Source organism: Euprymna scolopes, chromosome 8, assembly GCF_053919585.1.
Source record: "Euprymna scolopes isolate OS-2025 chromosome 8, ASM5391958v1, whole genome shotgun sequence".
Classification (NCBI taxonomy): Eukaryota; Metazoa; Mollusca; class Cephalopoda; order Sepiida; family Sepiolidae; genus Euprymna; species Euprymna scolopes.
Window position 1 is genome coordinate 67,015,821 of NC_136489.1, and position 22,440 is coordinate 67,038,260.

Genomic DNA, 22,440 nt, shown 5'->3' on the forward strand with positions numbered 1-22,440 from the left:
TGTTGAAAAGTTTTACAAAATGCTTATAATTAATTAATGTTTGCCGTTATTCATTTCTAATTTTATTGTCATATTTTCCTATATACATGTCATTATTTTATCGATAAAAAAGTAATTAATGTGATTTAATAAAAATAATAATAAACTACTCCGGACTTTTCTTAAGATACATTTATTATAGACTGGTAATAAAGATATTTAATGCAAGTTACACGTTTAAAAATAATATTTAGAGCTGGCTTTATAGCCACTGGATGACGGGTTAATTTTCTGTTGTTTTATCTTTTTATTTGTTTGTAAGATTATAAGATTAAATAAATACATAATAAACATACATTGTTTAAAACTAAATGAATGAATGTGGTGATCATGAACCCACTGACTTTCCGTAATACGAAAGAGAAAGTTCCGTCCTTTTTAAGTTAATCTTTTTTTGCTTCACTGTTTTCGTCCATAAATTTATTCGAATGTTCTTTTCTAAGCAGAATACGTGAAAAAAATACGAAAATAAATATGGCTGTACATGACTTACCTCTTTTAGGTGAGAGCAAAATGGTGTGTGTGTGTGTGTGTGTGTGTGTGTGTGTGTGTGTGTGTGTGTGTGTGTGCCTGCTACAAAATCAGGTCATGGTATATGTTTATGTTTAACTGGCTAAGTCTGGGAACTGTATAAAATATAGTGTTAGCTTTTTTCTGCCGTCACTGTCTGCTTAACTTTAAAAGAATCAAACAATGTCAGTTACTGACTAATGTGTTTTTATTTATTTATTCGTGCTGGCTACCCGCTGTAAATTATTGAACATATACGGCGTGGATATTGCATTGAAAAGCAAAGCAATAAAATGAAGACAATTACTGATCCACCCGACTTTGATATTGCATCGCACCGTTTAGCACGGTTTGAAATATATTGAAATTGCAGAGAGCAGTTCGCAAAGTTATTGGTAATTAAATGCACTATACACGATCAAATAGTTGTTAGTGCACCCGTCCATTAATGTACATAACTAAACACGAAGCCGATCAAACAGCAACTTATAATTTAGACCACGGGGAGGGCCGTTGGAATCTTATCGAAGGATATGAATTCGTATTCGTGACTATATCCTATATTTTTTTTTTTACCTATTTTCATCCAAAGCAAGGCTTATTGCTACTTGGATCACGTCTATCAGGGGATTGTGGGGAGTTCAGCAGCGAAATGCCTGTTCACATTACATTTAAACTTCTGCAAATTAGTACACCCAGGAAACCGGAAACAGGGCGTAATTCCAAAATCTAGCAGCTCAAGGGAAGAACGTATTAAAGGAGAATGTAGAGTGTTATTTGTTATGACCACCAGCGGGTGAGAAGACTAGTTTTGTAGTTGTTAAAGGAAAAGGCTTAGTCTTCGTGGAATTGAATGTTATTAATTTGCAGCCCTATTCAATTACCGACAAGGTTATTTATTGTTTTTACTCGTGTTTACCCCAAACAAGCCATATCACCACTTGGACGTAAAAAGCACTATGTTTAGGAGAGATGGAAAAGATGTCGATTTTCACTGCAAACTATATTAGAAACAAAATCACACTCCTCATTGTGGAGGTCCCTAAATGCCGGAAAACCTATATTAGAAACAAAATCACACGTCTTCTATTCTAATAGTTAATTCCCTTTGGAACAATTTTTATGTTACTTGCTTCACTGACTGTCTATGCAGTATAATATAATAAATTGGTTTGCAAGAAACCAAAAGTTACTCATCAGGCGATGTAAAAAGTTTATTTGGCCTCGAAGGCATGCACACACACACACACACACACATATATATATATATATATATATATATATATATATATATATATATATATATATATATATATAAGGAGTTTAGAGCAATTTTCTATAGAGCAGATACTAAATTAACTAAAATACACGAAAAAGAATAATGCTCGTTGTAAAGCCGATGTATCAAAGCTCAATAGGCAAATATCCTAGAGCTACTTTTATATTTGGTAAGGTGATTGATAATTTATAATTCAAAATTAAAATTAAAAATTAAAAATCCATTTCATAAGAAGGGGCACAACAACGCCAATAAATTGTACGATCGTTTCGGAAACAATGTTTTTTTATTGTGGCAGACATTGAATCAAGGACAATAATTTTAGCATATAGTTTTTTTATGAAAACAAAGTCTCCTCATCAGCAAAATATTGGGTGTTTTTTATTTAAAAATAAAAGACACCATAAATAAACATAGTATTTAAGTAGTGCAGATGAATCTGGAAAATATTAAAATATAAGGAAAAATAGTTAATTAATGATGTAGATAAGTAAAATAATATTGCTTAATAATAAAAGTTAGAATAAAATTACATAGCCGTGTTTAGAGTAAATGTTAGAATAAAATTACATAGATGTGTTTAGAGTAAATGTTAGAATAAAATTACAAAGCTGGGTTTAGATTATGTATAATGTTATAAGATGCTATATGATATAGATGATATAAGATGATATAGATATTTTAGGGGAAGAATTTTCGTTTTTTAGATTTTCTTGTGTGACGAATATCTGGCTTCTCTCGTTTTAAATATCGACATCATTATCCTGTCCCATCATCTTTGATACCGTTCTTCCATCACTTTGGTATCTTAGGGAAATCTTTCCCTCTCCTCGTCACTGAAATTGCTCTAAATGGCCGTGGAGAAAATGCACTTTTATGCTCATGTTTATACCAAGAGGATAGAAGTTATTTAAGAGCTTTTCGACAATATCTTTGTAATTTTCAGCTTTGTAATTTCCAAGAATTTTTCAACTACTTCAACAAAAATTAACTGCTAATCAATTCTATTTCGTTCATTGAATGTGAAAAATTTGGAGTATTTATCAGTTTTCTTATCTGAAGACCATCACAAATACCAGCTTTAAGTTTCTCAGTACTGAATCCTGAAAATGCAGACGAAATGTACTAAAAACATTATCTAGTTTTATCAAGAGCTTTGTCAAACTGTTTCATGAGTCCTAGTTTTAAATTTTAAGGCAGGAATATGATGTTTTTTAAAGTTGAAACAAGTTGCTCATGAATGGAAATTCTTTCATCAACATTAAGTTTTTCTCGAACAGGCCAATTTTCTTTTTATTTTCTAAGTATTTGTTTGATATCTACTATTCCAATAGCACCAAAAGCAATGAAACTTTGTATAACGACTCTGTTGCCCTGAAAAGAGTTTAGCATTTTTAAATCAACACAAATAACCCGTTGAAAATTTACATGTTTCAGATGTCTTCAGACAGTTATCATAGCATCGTATGTTTGCTTTTGTGTTGTTGAGTGTCCAGTAGGTATAACTGCATATTAAAGTTATGTAAGATCACACATTTCAAACTTCATTTAAAGATGTCTATAAACGATCTCCATTCTTCTAGTTTATATTCTTTTGCACCTAACTTTAGGAGAAGCCCAGGAATATCTACACAAAAAATATGGCAATTCTTCAAAGAAATTAATAAATTCATCATCCCGTGTTCGGTAAAAAGTAATGTTTGTCCTAGGTTGCAAAAAATGTCTATCATTTAGTCGAGAAACGAAGAATTCGGATGATTCCGTTAGAGGTTGAAAACTCTTATCAAATTGCTAAGATCTTGTTGATCAAACAACACGGAGTCTGAGAATGGTTGTAGGTAATCTGTATCATTTGTATTGTCTAGTTTTTCAAAGCTTGTATCTAAATTTTAATTGGGCAGATCAGGCAGTCCTTTAAAAACGAGTATTGGAATGTCATCACAATGAGCCACTGGTCGAATTGCAGAGGGAAGATTTGGGATAACTAGGTATTTTCGCTTCTTCTTATAAATTTGTGTTAAATTAATTGAACGAAAATCAGTCGTTGAAGTGATTTTGTGGCTCTCTCAAACCATTGGTACTCCTAACCTCAAGTATTTTCGAGAACGTTGAGTCCATTGCCTTAACTGTTGAATACATGGCTTGAAAACTGTATGTGGTACCCAAGACTTATCTTGATCACCGAGATGCGTACCAAAATAATAATGACAAGCTTTTCAGATAAAATCTGTTACACTATTTTTTCATCATTTACTCGAAACTCCCCATCAATGCAACACAATGAATCTAGATGGTTCTTGCAAGATCGAATTTTTGTATGTTTATTTAGTTATTATATCTACAATGAGGAAAATTATAAAGTTCAAACTGCAACTAAGTAAGGAGATACAGTTGTATTTAAGTGAACATTCGAATAGTAATCAACAACATAAAGTGATAAACTAGAAAAAAGTAAAATGATGGTCAACAGTTTTAAAGATATAGCATACTTACACAGATGGAAAAAAAGCTATTCAGTTTAAAAAACCTAATACTTTTTCAATAAAAGACATGTTTAATCAAGATATGGAACTTTAAATAACAGTATTTTCAACGTAAAAAAGATTATTGTTTTATGTATTTAATATTGGGTTTTTGTAGTTTTAAATCTACAAATTTTTTCTGTCTAAGTAAAAAATTATTCTACTAAAACAAAAGATTTTGATGTCATTTTTAATTTTTGAAATCATTGCTTTTTTTTCAAACTGTATTGAATAAGCTGTTTGTACATAGAACAGCGAAATGCTTTCACTTTAACTAGGCCGAAAGTATGTCTTTTTAATTTTTAAGGCATATCATATATCTCAATAACTAAAGCTAATCATGAAATGTCATTTTTGAAATCAGCGCATTGAAAACCGTAAGAATTGGGCCATGACACAAAAACAACAAAATCTTTGTTGTCCACTGTTACGTATATATATATATATATATATATATATATATATATATATATATATATATATATTATAAGGTAAAATTAAAGCCAAGAACAATGCGAGATTTTTTTTTTTATATAGAGTAAAATTATTTCAACTCTAAACAACAGTAATTTTTTTCCTGTTGTATCCAATGGTGTTATAAATCTAAATATATTTCAGACTTATTAGTCCTTTTTCAAGAGAAGACAGCGGAAGAGTGTTCTTCATGAGTGCAAACTCTGTCTGGCCGAGACTGAGGGATATAAGTAGGTTGTCGTTTGCTTGAAGCATTGTTGAAGAAAATTATAAGGTAAAATTAAAGCCAAGAACAATGCGAGATTTTTTTTTATATAGAGTAAAATTATTTCAACTCTAAACAGTTTAGAGTTGAAATAATTTTACTCTATATAAAAAAAAATCTCGCATTGTTCTTGGCTTTAATTTTACCTTATAATTTTCTTCAACAATGCTTCAAGCAAACGACAACCTACTTATATATATATATATATATATATATATATATATATATATATATATATATATATATATATATATATATATATTTATAAAGGCAGAGATAAATATCAAAATAAGAACACGCTCATTCCACCTTTGGCTTCTCGCATTATTATTTCATTATTTCATTGATTGACTAGCTACTTAGTTAATTGATGCATTTTCTTATATCCTATTGTAATGTCTTTTGTTTCTTCGGTTCCATGTACGTTTCATACTATATTCAATTATGCTTACAAGTAGTGTACTTTTACCCATTTCTATTTTCTCGTGCAAAGAATTCTTCTTTGAAAATTGATTTGTTAAGGAATTTACTTTTATTCTTGTGTGATTCTTGATGGATCAACAAATATTTTGGTTTTATCTCATTTTTTAATTTCATCAAAATTCTTATATATATATATATATATATATATATATATATATATATATATATATATATTAGTGGGAAGAAAAATGTAAACAAAGGGTAAATAACTCCTTAACGCTCAGGGAGCGAAATAAAAAAGAAAAGAAAATAATCGCTAAAGAAGTAAAAAATTAATAAAAATTCAACAATCTTATATATATATATATATATATATATATATATATATATGTGTGTGTGTGTGTGTGTGTGTGTGTGTGTTTGTCTTGAATAGTAGCGTTTAAAATGTACTACAAACTTTGTTTATATTACCCATGTATTTTTTAACAATACTTTTACTCTATCAAAAATGTTTTCATTTCATAGTTTTCTTAATTGATTGAAATCGTGATAATCACATCCCACCCCCGCTTTTTCTTGAATTAAAGTGTAACAAAAGTGAGCAATACATTAATTTTTAGATGTGTTGTTTGGCTTCGAAATTTTGGTGTCGGGTTATCCTGTTCTGATGAAGAGAATTCATGCGAACAAAGATTGATTTTGTCTTAGAAACTATTGTACACTTAACACTTGTTGCTCTTGAATTCTTGGGACGAATATAAATTGATATGTTCTATGTTTATCTTTGAACTGTAATATATATAAAAGGAACTTTGTCTGTGTGTGAGGAAGAGGTCCTTATGAATTCGAAAACGGTTGGACATTTTTTTTAATTTCACTCAAATGTACTTTATGTGCTTGGTAGTGATTTAGATAAGATTTGTATCTTATTTGAATAATTTGGGGGGGGGGGGCATTCTAAATGTAGGAAAATATTGAAATTGTTCTATTACTGTGTATTTATAAGTATATTCTTGTTTACAGCATTTCAGGAAACGGTGAGCAATGCAGTGTTACAAGTCCATTCTCCGGAGGACAGCTTCATTGGGCTAATGGCGATGGGAAGAATTGTGGTTCGAAACGTAAACAACCATCTAGAAGCAGCATCTCTTGAGGGACTTGTTGCAGAACTGATTGAGGCAAGTATTCATTTTCATAAACTTTTTTTTTTAATCTGCCGGTCATAAAACAACTGAAATAAAATAATGGTAGTGAAACTAAAATACAATGCGATTTTAATAAGATGTATGCAACGTTGAGTCGTCGCAGAGAGGTGTGCATAAAAAAGCATTGAACTTGTGAAAAAAGAATTTCTAGAAAAATGCTAATTGATCTCCCGTTATATAAGTAAAGATTTTATTATCATGTTATTTCCGTCGAAGTTCTCATAGATCAATGGAACCCTACCTGTGGTTAATACTTGATTTCTATATAAGACACATAGATATTCGAACAGTCTATTGAATTTCTCCTTTACCTCTCAAATATTGACTTCATAAAGAAGTTAAGAGCATCCATTTTCCCACCCTTATTGACCAGTTAGCTGTGGCCTAGCATATCGTTTTATTAGTCTTTTTGTTTGCTAAATTCCAAAGCAAGAATTTATCTAGTCTGGTGTAGTGTCCAGATTTCTGCTGTTCTAAGAGGTAGCACCACTTGGATAAGGAGCACCATTCCTCGTGTAGTCATACCGAATAACCTTATTTGGGCTTCGGATACTATGTTATTTTGTAATATTTAACTAGGTTTAACTGTTAAATTGAAGTATCATCGTTACATGTTGTAATGAAAATGTTCTGTATAAAATGACTTTAGACAATCGAGGATGGAGCCTAGTGCACATTCCAATTCTCTCCAAATACAAGTGTTTGTGTATGTGTGTGCATTAAATATTTGTGATAAACATCAAACACGAATATTTTATCTATTTGTTTTATGTTGCGATGATTATTAAATTAGAATATCTTTCTAATTTCGCAATAAGCTTTAACCTTCATTTTTCACAAATTTTCTCTCTCTTAAGTAAGCGAATTGTATAGACTAAATAGCTGGCAGTTATAATAAAAAATAGATATCATGTGACGCGATAGATCAATCTTGAAACATTGAACATTAGAGTATGCATTTAGTGCACTTAGGCGATTGAATATATCATGAGTTTTTTTAGAAGTATCACGTGGATGACAAAATTGTAGAATGGATATTTTGTAACTATTGTGCATTATTTAATGCATATTTGTATAAGTCACACATAGGTTATAATTCTTTCTTTCAGTTTAGTAACGTATCATTCATATATTATGTTGACCAGAAAACACATTTTGGTCAACAGAAAAGGAATTATATTATTAGATAATAAAGTATATAAAGGACCGTGTCTTCCTAACCAATTCATATCGCTCACATATTAGCCATACAACAACAACCCTTCCCAGACGCCTCACATATCACCTACCAGAAAACAGTGCCATTCACCATCATATTACCTCCTATAAAGTTAACCAAAGTAAGTATAAGGTTTATAAGAAAGTTATTGCGTTTTTTACTTTTTAAATTCAGATGAACATATATAAGCTCAAATAAAAAAAATTATAGATCGAAATAAGCATCATCAGAATCAACACACTTTTGCGAACGCCAAACAAGTATATCCATGCCAGTAACGTTAAAAGCCTGCGTTCTGGTGAGGATGAAGTCGTTGAAGGCTTTTTTGATATCGCTTATGTTTTTGGAGCATTTCTTACGCAGAAAGTTGTCGAGCTGCTAGAAAAATACGTAGTCGGTAAGTGAGATGTATGGAGAATGCGGCAGATGAAGTAGACTTTCGCAGACTACTTCCTTCAACTTCTGCAGAGTCGATTAAGCAACGTGTAGTCGAGCATTGGCGTGGAGAATTGGACCTTTTCTGTTAACTAATACTAGGTGTTATCGTAGAAGTTGCTGATACATTTCCTCCATTTGCTGACAGTACTGTAATAGTTTAGCCTACATTAAAAAACTAATGAATGAGACCGGTGGCGAACCACCAAACAGTCAGCATGACCCTTTTTTCTCGTAACTACGGCTTCGGGAAGTGTCGTTAAGCTTCGTTCGTTTCTAACCACTGAGATGAGTGTCGCCTGTTGTCGTAAAGAACCCCCTTTTCATCGCAAATCACAACCTGGTCGGGAAACGGGTTGTTCTTATTACATAAAAGAAGGGAAGATGACACTTCATAACGGCGTTTTTTTTTGGTTACCGTTCAACCCATTTATCAAGTTTTCTTGTCTATTCCATTTCTCTCAAGTGCTTGAAAATCGTCGTATACGTTATGTCTAACTCAGAAGCAAATTCTGGAACTGTTGTACATTGATTAACTTCGACTAAGGTTTTTAATTGATCGTTTTCAACACCCGATGGCCAACACCGCGCTCATTATCTTCAAGACTCGTCGGCGCCACGACATTTCTTAAACCACCATTGTGATGTGCAGTCAGTGTAACATGGTGCATATGAACGCGTGAAAAAATAGCAGCAGCGATGCATAGCTGGTTTGCTAAGAGATCAGCAGTGGCAGTAGTTGAAAAACGCGCATATGCAAATTAGGAAATGTGCCCGAAAAAAAAAATTTTTAAGAAGACACCATGTGCTCGTGGTAGAAGAAAGAGTGTGATCAAAAAGATGGACGTATAAGAAACGGCTGTCTACGGCCACCGTGTAGTGAAAAAGTAGCAAGAGACTTTTAAGCTGGTGTCGAGACGAAGAGAGGAAAAATAGTAATAAAAACGACTTGTATTAAAAACGAAAGAAAAGCAATTGGATTTATTTATTTATTTTTGTTTGTTCATTTTCATTGGGCTCCAAAAGAGGGTTGAACTCTAATGAACACGGGGTTTTTTTTTTTGGGGGGGGGGCTCTTTACATGGGAGTTACCACTTATTAAACCCCTGAGACCACTCGGGGATAAGGATTATTGAGTGTACAGTAATCAATGGCATAATATCGTAGTAGACCTTATTAATGGAAATTTGGTAGATTGAATTGCTTAAGGGGGCGGTTCATGAAGAATTTTTTATTGTGTGACTTGACGAAACTCAAGTTATAGTCAGCTGTGAAGCAGGCAAACGGAAGAAAGTTCCACAGGCGTAAAGTTCTAAGAAAGAAGCATTGTTCATGGAATCTACGTTTTTGATTTAGGCACAGTTAAAAAGTGGGGAAAGTTATTGACAGTGGTTTCAGCTAGAGGGTGTTTTTCGAGAAAGATTGGCGACGGGGGCAGAGACTGGAGCTCAGACGAGAACTTGCCGTGAAAGTAACAATAAAACAAAGACATGATCACGACGTCCCTTCTATGGGAAAGAGGTTGCAGGGAAGAGAAAAGGGCGTCCTCCACTAAGTTACGAAATCTATTTTGTACTCTTTCAGAGCAGGATAAACTGCTTCTAGCAGCTCCTGCCCGATGTGGCAATAATACTCCATCCCTGGACGTACTTGGCTTTTATATAGATAGAGAATTGCATCAGCAGATAGTGAGAGATCTGCTAAAGCGGTAGAAAGATCCCACCATTCTTCCAGCAACCTTGGCAACAGATTTGATGCACGTGTTCCATTTCAGATCAGGAATAAAGGTCAAGTCCATAAGCTTGTCAAAACATGGAGCTTCTCGAGGCGAAATCCCTTCATTTCAATTGACTGAAGATGAAGATCAGAGCGTTGATGATGCAAAGATAGGAGTTTGGTTTTAGATGCATTAAAAGTAACCTGCCACCTCTTCTCCCATTGTACCACGCGCTCGAGATTCGAGGAGAGAAAATCAGAGAGAACTTGGTCGTTTACTGTCTTTGATGTGTTGCCATAGATGGTAGTGTCATCAGTATAGATGTCAACGGATGATCTAAGCGTGTGTTTTGGGAGATCATTGATTTAGATTGATGTATAAAATTTTTAATTTAAAAATATCTATATGAAGGCAGAAGAGAAAAGCATCCTTAACAAATTTACTCCTGTCGACGATCAATGATCGGAAGCGCTAGGGGAGAATGGCTGAAAAATATCACCCACGGACAAAAAAAAATACTTACGAACTGAAGCTAAAAGAAATGATCAGCCAATCAAGAAAATCAACAGAAAATAAAGAAAATAGACATCTCTGTTCTATTTAACCCGATTTGCATGTATAACGAATTGCTGCCAGTATATTTGTGTGTGGATGTCACAATTTCTTTATTACGAATACGTTTTTTTTATGCTTATTTATTTATTTATTTACTCTGTCCTTGTTTTAATGTATTGATATTTTTACGATGCAGAATTGGATTTTTACTTACGGAAAAATTCGACTTCCTTTCTTTGCGCCCACGGCGTAGTGCTTTTCTCTCTTTCTATTCTCTTACTTGTGTATCCATGGCAACCGTTTTTCTTCTTTCTTTTAAAATATTCTTCTATAATTGAACCACTGGTACACGAGCACCAAAAAGCAGTCGGTGATGCTGCCAATGATGGGCGCGTGTCGTCGACCGTTGCTGCCTCATGTTTTTAACGTCGATACATCCGTCGCCACATTGTCCTTCGTAATATTAATATATTAATTTTCTAGTAGTAGTAGTAGTAGTAGTGTCGTCTCTATTTTTTCACTGAAGAAGTAAATAAACTTCAACAAAATGAAGCGATCTCAGCATCAGTATCATAAAACCAAGAATCGTGTTTTGTTGTTCACTGGATTATTGCTGTTACACTGATAGGAGAATTCCTAAAACCGTGTTTGCTAGAAATATCCCCAATGTTGCTCCTTCAGGTTTTCGATGAGAATAGGGAGGGGTTCAAGTGATCTTTTAAAATGTACGTCTCTAGTGAACGTCATTTGTACAACAAAAGAAACTGATTAACATTTCGTCCTCTTTATGTCACTTCCGGGGTACGACTTTGGTATTTTTCTTCTTTTTTTTTTGTTGCTGTTTTTTGTTTTTTCGCTACGTCACTTCAATCTTAACAGCACAGTATATTACATAAGCTAAATTTACACTGCTACACAATGGAGTGCGTAAATATCTCCAAAAATGCTGAATATTGAATGCAGCAGCAGCAGGTCTTGGGAACATGTTTACCAGAAAGAACAGTTGGAAATAAGTCATACACCATCCACTATGACTATAGATTTCCAACATCTACGTAGAAAACTGAGATCTTAAAAATGCCAGGGAAAGAAGCAACCTTAGTAGAAGTTAGTTTCTCCAATGATGTTCGGTTAAACAGAGCTGAGAAAGAAAAGATAACCAAATCCCAAGGTAATATCTACGACATAAAAACTAACTCGAATCTCAGAAAGATCTCTATTATTCCAGTAATTAACAAGCAACTGGACTCTTGAACAAGAATTTCAAAAACTATCTGGCAAATAGGCCGGATAAACCAAGTAAACTAAGTAGCTTACATTAAATTAGAACTTGTTACAAAGCAATTATATTAAACATACAATGGTTTCAAGTGTATCTGGGAGACGACTACTATGCAGTGCGACACAACGCAGTGTGCAAATATCCCCATTGGACCATCTGTAAAATGTTTAATATCAAATGAAGCAGTAAGTCCTGGGCACACACACAAAAAATAACGGTGGAAATAAGTCATATTCAGTCCACTATGACGATGAAATTCCTACAGCTACGTACGTAAAAAAACGGAGCTATGTAACTTGGTATAGTGATATAAGATAGGGAAGAGAAAAAAGTAACCTTAGTAGAAGTTAGTACCACCAAAGTGCCGGATTAAACTGAGCTGAGAGGGAAAATAACAAAATACTAATGTATTATGCGCGACATGAAAAGAAACTGGAATCTTAGGAAGATCCCTATCATTCCAGTAGTTATAGGAGCAAACGGATCCAGGAAAAAGAATTTCAAAGCTAGGTTTAATTCATGACAAGTTTAGATGCAACTTATATGCAAATTTGATCCAATATATCCAATTAATCTATCAATCTAAATTAGTAAATAAGTGTTTGTATGTTACGATTTTTCCAATTCCCGATTCAGATTGTTATTAATTTTCCCAATACAATATAATACTTACAAACGAAATAAAACAATATTATGTTTCTGATACTCTGAAGACAAGTGACAATTCTTATAAACATTCATAAGAAATTTGAATAACCAATGTAGAAGCAAGTCCTGGGTACATATACCAGAAAAAAAACAGTTGGAAATAAGTCATATACGATCTATTATTACTCTCCAATTTCAACCTACAGTGTACACTGGTTGCCTTCACGAGGGCGTACAAACAGCTAGGACTAACAATTAATATAAAAAAAAACCCAAATCCTCCATCAATCACCACCAAACAGTACTCCAGTCTCACCCCCAAACATCTCCATTGACAACGCTAGACTGGAAAATGTGGACCACTTCCCATACCTAGGCAGCATCCTATCATCAAAAGCCAACATAGATGATGAAATACAACACCGTCTCAGCTGTGCCAGTGGGGCTTTCTCAAGGCTAAGGAAGAGAGTATTTGAGAACCGTGACCTTCTGGCAAAGACCAAAATCATGGTATATAAAGCTGTCTTGCTGCCCACTCTTCTCTATGGATCGGAGACCTGGACCACATACAGGAGGCACGTAAAAACCCTGGAGACGTACCACCAAAGATGCCTCCGAAAAATCCTCAGAATTAGTTGGAAGGACCGACGCACCAACACCAGCGTCCTGAGTGAGGCTGACATTCCCACTATCACCGCTACTGTTGCTCAACGCCAGCTCAGATGGACTGGTCATGTTGTCCGAATGCCGGATCTCCGCCTCCCAAAACAGATTTTCTACTCTCAGCTTGTTGAGGGAAAGCGTGCCCAGGGTGGCCAAAAGATGAGGCATAAGGACAACATCAAAGCAAATCTAAAGCGGTTTCACATGGACCTTAAGACATGGGAGGACGTGGCTGGGAGCAGGTTGGCATGGAGGAGCGCTGTCCACAAAGGTGCTGCGCTTTATAGTAGTGACCTAAATAAAGCTGCTGAGGATAGGCGCAAGCACAGAAAGGACAGATTATTAACCAGACACACCCAACCCCACCCCGCCACCACTACCTTTATCTGCCCAAATTGCACAAGACAAATTGGGTCTAGGATTGGGCTCTATGCTCACCTGAGGACCCACAGAAGCCACAACGGAGGACAGTCTTACTCGGACACGAGTGACTATAATGAAAACCGAAACCAAAACGTATGAAGGATTCTTGATAAAATAAGATATAAGAAAAATAGATTACTAAGGTACCATCAGCTAAAATCGAAACCGAAACCAAGACTTATGAAGAATTCTGATAAAATTATTTTTTAGTTATAATCGAAACGGAAACCAAAAATTCTTGGTAAACTTATTTCTGAAAAAAAAAATAGATGACTTAAGTGCCATTAGCTATATTCGAAACCGAAACCAAATTTATGAAAAATTCTTAGTAAAATATTTTATAAAAAGATTAAATGACTTGAGTGCGATCAGCTTTAATCGGAACCGAAACCAAAACTTATGAAAAATTCTTAGTTATGTACTTCCATTTCTTGTATTAAATAATTTTATTATAAAAAATGGAAGTACATAATAATTAAATGACCCGGATGTACGCGTGACACAGGAAATAACACACACGCTATCGTATTAATGTATAGATTTCCGTCTGTCGCTTCGTAGTCACAAGTGTTTAAACGTAATAAATACATTTGGGAATATTTCTCATTAAGAAATACCATTAATCTCAACTATTTTTAGAAATAAATACATTAATACTAAACTAGCGGGCCCTGTGAAAATTCCACAGGGAATTATTCATATATAATATATTGATATTGGCAGTCTGCAGATGTTCAGTGATATTATTGTAGCTTTTTGGTTAAAACTGCAAAAGTTTTTTAACTAAGCTAGCAGCGACGCCCGGAATATCCAGGTTGTAAAGTACGCTTAAATATAACATTTTACTTCCTGCAAATTTCGTATATATTATTATAGAGTAACTGTTCTATCGATTTTTATATATTATAAAGTTATGGGTTCAAAAATTAAAATAATATATCCATATGACTTGGGTGCCTTAGCTTGAATCGAAACCGAAATAAAAACTTATGAAAAAATATATGTATATATATTTAATTTTAGTTCCTTCAGTCATAATCGAAACCGAAACCAAAACTTATGAAGAATTTTTGGTAAAATTATTTAGGACAAGAGATAGAAAAACATAACAATTAAACAACCCGGATTTAAGCGTGACACACAAAAGAACACACACTATCCTATTACTGCGTAGATAATACATTTTCAAGAGATAAAGCGGATGCCATGAACGGTAAATCGGAACCGAAGCCTTGAAATTCTCAGCTTGAGGTTCTACCAACTGACCTATAACAACTTTCTTATGAACTTGCTAGACCTGTAGAAATGTCACAGCGGCATCTTTTATATGCCATATATTGCTTCTGGGCATTCTGTAAGCATTCTGTGTAAATGGAGACCCCTCGATATTATTGTAAGCCTTTTGTGTAAACTGTGCAATTGTTTATCTAAGTAACTTGATTAATATAATGTCAGAATACCTTTGATTCTTACGGTTTATCCCCAATATCCTTATAGGAGTCTGTGATATAGTTCCATTATATGGACGCCCGGCGCGAACGAAAACCCTACGATATCATTGTACCATCTTTAGACAGAACAGATATTACCTTTGGATCTTAGCTAGAAGATCAGGGCAGTATACGTTTTACGCACGACCCAAAAGCAACATCATTTTTTTAAATTATTTTTTACATTGCCTCTTTGGTGATATACAGTTCAGTATATAATACACATGTATATAATCAAATAACATTATAAACAACATCGTAAGGCGGGGAAAATGCCGTAACCAGGGTGCAAAAAACATTGTCACTGAAAAGGCGTATCCTAGGACTAGCGTATCCCGGGGTTCTCCTATATTTTAAAATAAAACGTTTCAACACAATTTTAGAAAAGTGTGATAAATAATACTTAATGAAGGGTCTGTTGCGTAACGGATAAACCACTTGGTGACATTCAATTGTAATTTACACTGTTCTGGTAGTCGAAGGTACAGTTGCGAATTACTAAGTATTTTTACCCGGTTATGGCTGAGGGAACGAGAACATGCTAGGCAAGTGTATTAAACAAAGAGTTCTGTTTGAATGTTCGTGAAGGTCGGAGTTTACATCAGCCGAAACGTTGTGAAAACAACACATAAGATTAGATCAGTAGTCCGAATAATCAAAATATACGAAAAGCTAATATGTTTTTGTTTTTCTGCCGAGAAACATTGGTTTTTGTTGTTGTTTTTTTTTCTATCATATTATTTAGATGGTCGTATAATACATATCGATAACCTTGAAAGAAACGAGAACAGAAATTCTATTTGAAACTAATACATTGCCGACAGATACATAGCAATGCATATAAAATCAATTATTTTAATCATAGAGCTTATCTTTTCGGGATCCCTCTATATAAATGTCCGAGCATATTGATCTAAAAATATGTGAAGAGTGAAAATTGATATCATTTTTTTAGTGATGTTTTTTGATTTATTAATACATTTTTTATGCATCGATGAAAATAATTTCCGTTTCGATCTTCATCATTCAATCCTAAAACGATTTGCTCAGAACGTTTTAATTTTTAATAAAATGTCAAAAGACAAATGAAATTCGATTTGGATTATTCTAACTATTGTTCTCATCTTTGGTGGAGTTTTTTTTATTTGGGGGAGGTCACCTATTATGTTTTTGGATTTTTAGTTGGAAGTTAATCATTTTTATATTTTTATTATTCGAACAACATTTTTCATCTTGAAAAGAACGGTTAAGACAAGAACAGTTCGAATAAGCCATACAAATTTTTCTCATCTATAAAATTATACGGCATGATCATGTTGATACATCGGTTCCTCTTAGATCACCGAAGTTAAGCAACAATGAGCCTAGTTAGTACTAAAATGGGTGACCATTTGGGAATTCAAAGTGCTGTATGTGATATCTGCTTATCTTGGCATTATTTCCCGTTGGACTTCTCTTTGCCAATGCACTCAAGCAGTGCTGATTCAGAACAGATGTGGATGTTTATTGCGCAACCCTTACTTCACAGTTACACGTGCAGTTACCCTTACATGAGGTATCCATTGTCTTTTGAGGCTGAACGGAGGCGAGTTTTTTATTTATAAAATTGAGAAATATAAACTGAAATACTGTTTAATATTATACTCAAAAGTTCTTCGAAATGCCACTGTTTTACCATTATTTTTTAACTCATTTAATTCTAGTTTAACGTTTATGCGCATAAGAATCCTACAGTGGATAAAACGAGTAATATTCACCGCAGTTTAATCGCCATATTTATTTTAAAAATTACTAACTAGCTCTACCTACGTATTTTTTTTTACAAGGTGGTCACCACTTATCAAGACCCGGAAGCAACTCAGAGATAAGGGTTATTGTAAGTACAGTACGTTAGTGCGGAGATTTAATGTGTCTACTAAAGGGGGCGGTTCATCAGGAATTTGTTTACGTTGGACTTGAAGACATCCAAGTTGTAGTCAGGAGGAAAGCAGGCAGATGCAACAGAGTTCCACAGGCGTGCAGTTCTAAGAAAGAAGCTTTGTTCATGCAATCTAAGTTTTGGATTTAGGCATAGATAAACAGTGGGGAAAGTTTTTGACAGTGGATTCAGCTAGACGGGTGTTTTTCTTAAAAGATTGGCGAGGGGGGACAAGAGATTGGAGTTCAGACGAGCACCTGCCATGGAAATAACGATAACTCAAAGAAAGGCTCGCAACGTCTCTTCTGTGGGAGAGAATTTGCAGGGAAGAGAAAAGGGCATCCCCCACTAAGCCACGAAGTCTATTTTGTACTCTGTCGAGGCAGGATAGGCTGTTTTTAGCAGCTCCTGCCCAGATATGGCAGCAGTACTCCATCCTTGGACGTACTTGGCTTTTATATAGATAGAGAATTGCATCAGTAGTGAGATATCTTCTGGCGCGGTAGAAGGATCCCACCATCTTTCCAGCGACCTTGACAACAGACTTGATGTACGTGTTCCATTTCAGATCAGGAGTGAAGGTCAAGCCCAGAAGCTTGTCAAAACATGGGGATTCTCCTAAACGAGAACCATCCATTTCAATTGATGCCAGATGGGGATCAGAGCGTTGATGATGTAAAGATAGGAGTTTGGTTTTAGATGCATTAAACGTAATCAGCCACGTCTTCCCCCACTGAACCACTCGTTCGAGATCAGAGGAGAGAGAATCAGAGAGAACTTTGTCATTTGCAGCCTTTGATGTGTTGCCGTAGATGGTCGTGTCATCAGCATAGATGTCAACGAATGATTTAAGTATGTGTTTATGGAGATCATTGATATAGATCACGAAGAGAGTTGGGCCCAGGATTGACCCTTGAGGGACTCCAGCATAAATACTGCACGCTTCTGATTTTTGTCCATCAACCACTACTCTTATGAGCCTATCAGAGAGAAATGATTTAATGATAGAGAGAATATTTCCAGTTATACCGTAGCTGGAGACCTTGTGAAGTAGGCCTTTATGCCATACCTTGTCGAAGGCCTTTGATATGTAAAGAGCAATTGCCCTGGAAAGGAAGCCTTTGTCAAGAGATTTACTAATCCTATGAGATATAACCATTAGCACATCTGCGGTAGATCTTTCAGAACCGAAACCATATTGCGTGTCACTAAGAAGGTTATTTCTGCTGAGTTGGTTGACTATTTCTCTATTTTATATGAATTCCAGCAACTTACTCATGACACACAGGAGACTTATTGGTCTGTACTGAGAGGGAGATCACTTATCACCTGAGTTCTTAAATACAGGGCATACTGATGAGGTTTTCCAGGGTGTTGGAAAGCACTTCTCCTTAAGGCAACGTTTAAACAGTTTCGTAAGTATGGGAGCAAGTTCTGGTTGAAGCTTTTTTAACACTATAATTGCTTTACTGGAATCAAGGTTCTTGATTAGCTTGGCGACCTCATGCACAGATATTTGTATGTTACCTAGCGTGTTCTGTGTTATAGGAGGAAATATGGGGAGTTGATAGCCTTTGTCGCATGGGGTAGAATTAGCTGCAATGTTCTTGGCAAATAGTTTGGCCTTGTCTGAAGCTGAGGAGATGACCTCTGGTCCGTTGATAATGGTTGGGATAGAACGCACACTTCTGTTCGGGATCCTATTTGTTATTTGTCAAAGCTGGTGGGAACCAAGCCGCTGATTAGCTACTTTGGATTTAACAGACTGGGCGTATAGCTCTCTTGCATTTTTATTACTCTTTTACAGTGGTTGCTGGCATTCCTGAAAGCAGCTTTAGTCCCAGTGCATCTATTACGTTGGTAGGTATGGAAAAAGTGATTTCTGTGTGCGATAGCAGCAGCACATTCTGGGGAGAACCATGGCTGGCTGTTAGGTTTTTGTTGGAATTTTTTAGATGGTATGAATCGGTCTATGCCTACAATTAACCATTCGGTCGGATCTGATACTATAGAGGACACATCCTATAGAGGACTAAACATGGAATGCAGAGGTAGATCAGATATGAATGTACGGAAGCTATCCCAGTCAGTCATGGAGTATCGGTATACAGTACAGTGGAGGGGTACGTCTGGGGACTTATTACATTTCATTTTTATCTTAACTGATACGACGGAGTGGTCGGAGCATCCTAGAGGAGAACGAACGGAACATAAACATAGCTCAGGGGAAGTTGAGAGAAAAAGGTCTAGGAGGCTTGCATATTGACCTGTAGTATCGAGCACACGGGTGGGCTCGCGAACAATCTGAGCACTTTTGAAGTAAATACTTAAAGTTTATGCGTAAATTTATACTTTCGTATATTAATTTTATGTGAATAAACGAAGTAGTTATATATATATATATATATATATATATATATGCACACACGCACACACACACACACACACATATATATATATATATATATATATATATATATATATATATATATATATTCTTGAATACTTTTTCAACCTTAGGAATATATAAAATTTTCACTTTTTAATTTAAATTTACTCCTGCGTTGGAAAATTATTCTGTCAGTAAGTCATTTAATCTCCTGCAATCGCTGAGTAAATTTGCTTTTCCGAACTCACAATAGTTTAAAGTTTGCAGAGATAATTAGTTGTTTACTATGAAACATTATTTCGGGGATTTAAAAAACAGTACACTATATTAAATCATATTAAACCATGGTTCCCTGCTATGTTGATCAGACACCACCCCCATTAAACAACAGAATAAAAATGTTCCGGATATTAGATCCAGTTTTATTTATTCATTCATTTATTCATTTATTTATTTATTTTTTGCTCCATATTTATTAAGCAAACCTACTCATGTTATCAATTTGTAATTCGTCCTTATTTACTAAAACAAGGTATATTTTTAAATTTGTTTTACAAATCTAATATATATATATATATATATATATATATATATATATATATATATATATATGCTATAATTATAGTAACTATCAGTACAGTGAGTTTTGATTAAAATAAAAAATACATGCTAAAATATATGATTCATGTAATTGAGTTAATCCAGTCATATATATATATATATATATATATATATATATATATATATATATATATATATATATATTCGGATCTCACTATGGTTTAACCACGCTAATAAGTTGTAGAGACAGCAAAACATGTGTCTGTGTATACCTATATTTTATTATGTGATTATGTCTCTGGATTCGTCTGTGTATATCTTGATTTCCTAAGTTTCTTTTTTTTTCGGTAGCATAAGCGTTCTATTAAATATTTTTGCTGTTCCTTTATAATGCAATTATTACTTTCGCTAATGTTTTTCTGTAAAATACTTTTTCAGATCCTTTTTAGAATTTGTCTTCATGGGGCTTAAGATCCTATTGTAACTGGAATACTGTTGAAAATGTTAGTTTCAATATTTTCTTAATATAATGCATCGGTATTTTGTCATTTTTTACCTCTTCGCTCGATTAATGCCACTGTTATTCGAAACACTCACCTCAACTAGTGTGTGACTCAAATTTTTCCTTATATATTTAGCGTTTCTTTTTCAAATAAAATATATTTTAACTCTTTTTATAAGTGTTTTTAACATGTTTTATTAACTATTTGCTCTTATATATATATATATACATATATATATATATATATATATAATGTTGAAAGTCTACATATGCTTCTACAATAGTGATTTCATTTATATACGGTGTAACCCGTATATAGGAGACATATTCTCCACTCACTACAGCTCTTCTATATCCGGGTTACACTGTACAGGATCTAATTTGGGACCAGAGAAGATCTCTCTTATATCCGTTTTTCTTATATTAGGGTCTCTTATATCGGGTTATATGTATATATCCATATATATATATATTTATTTATATATACATATATATGTATTTATATACATATATGCATTAGTATATACATATACATATTTATAAATAGATATATCTATAATATAAAGCTGAACGTCTGTGTGTGTCTGTATGTGTGTGTGTATGTGTGGTCACGAATAGGCTCCTATATGGTGACTATTTTTTAAAAATTGATTACATATAATAATAGAAGATGTATCGAGGATCAGAAATGAGTATGTTTGATCTGGCAGAACGGTGGTTCATAAACATTGTGGGGTCTGTTTTCGCGCCTGGCTTCTAAAGTACGGAAATAAAAATGAAAAAAAAACGTAACAAGGGTTTTTGATATAGATGTATTTAAGAATACTTTGATTAGTATGTTTCAACTTAAATAGGGATGGTATAATAAAATTGTGGGGTCTACGTTCGCGCCTGTACTCCATGGAAATATGACAAAAACTTTAACAAAGACTTTTCTTCTCTATTTGCGTAAGTATACTTTGATAATTATGTTTCAATTTGAAGAAATATGGTATAATAAAATTACTGGGTGTTCGTTGGCGCTTGACCTCCATAGAATGTAAATATGTTACACAGTTTAACAAAGATTTTAAAAGGGGTGAGGGTCAACAATAACACCTTAACTTTAATCTTAATTCACGTTAGGTTTTCTTTTTTTCTTTTTTTAGTTAAATCATATCGTGTCGAATATATTCACGTTCTTATTAAAGTGAAAGCCAAAAAAAAAGAAAAAGGGTGGAACTTTAGACGATTCTCGACTTAAATTATGCATAACTGTTTTTTTCCTTCTCCACTTGCAGGTTGCACTCTTTCAAAAATAGATAAATCGATAAATAATAAAAAATAAGAACGTTACTTGTTATCGTGTCAAAAGAAGGAAAAAATCCTGCTCACGTGATTACGTGTCTTTTTAAAAACATTGGCATAACCGTTTTATTTTTATTTATATATCTGTTTAAGCTTTTTTGTCAGTGTACTGGAAGGAATTCAGTTGATTACAACACTTTCTGTGTGTTCTTTACATTACAATAGTACAACCCTGAATCCGATGGCGCAACACTACACCGTTCAATACTGTAAAACTGAAACGAAGCTGTTCTGCTTGAAAAGAGCGCCATTTTCTTCTTATTTATATCGATTCTTTGCTTTAAAAGCCTAAAGTAATTACGTGTGTACTTTGTTAATATCCCATTTTGCTCTTTCGGATTATTTTGCTAAAGTAAGTAAAGCTTCATTATTTTTCAAAACTGTTTTTTTTTCTTTGTTTTTCGATATTTCGTCGATATTATTTAGTAAGAGTGTTTAGCAGAAAAGCCAACAAACGACTACCCGAAAAAATAAATATACAAGAAATAAATGTTACCATCATCAATAAAAGTTCAGTCCATGTTTATTTTTGTTTTGAAATAGTTTTCAATGCTCTTTATTTGAAATAATTTAA

General features: G+C 33.9%; 1 protein-coding gene across 1 annotated transcript in view; it reads left to right on the plus strand.

Moving 5' to 3' along the window:
• The window catches only part of LOC145283595 (uncharacterized), a 3,312,299-nt gene that overhangs the window by 2,586,261 nt on the left and 703,598 nt on the right, over positions 1 to 22,440 (plus strand). Inside the window, exon 10 of the mRNA XM_080132527.1 lies at positions 6,536 to 6,690. Within this exon, the coding sequence (XP_079988653.1) occupies positions 6,536 to 6,690 (155 nt within the window). The remainder of the gene's footprint in view (positions 1 to 6,535; positions 6,691 to 22,440) is intronic.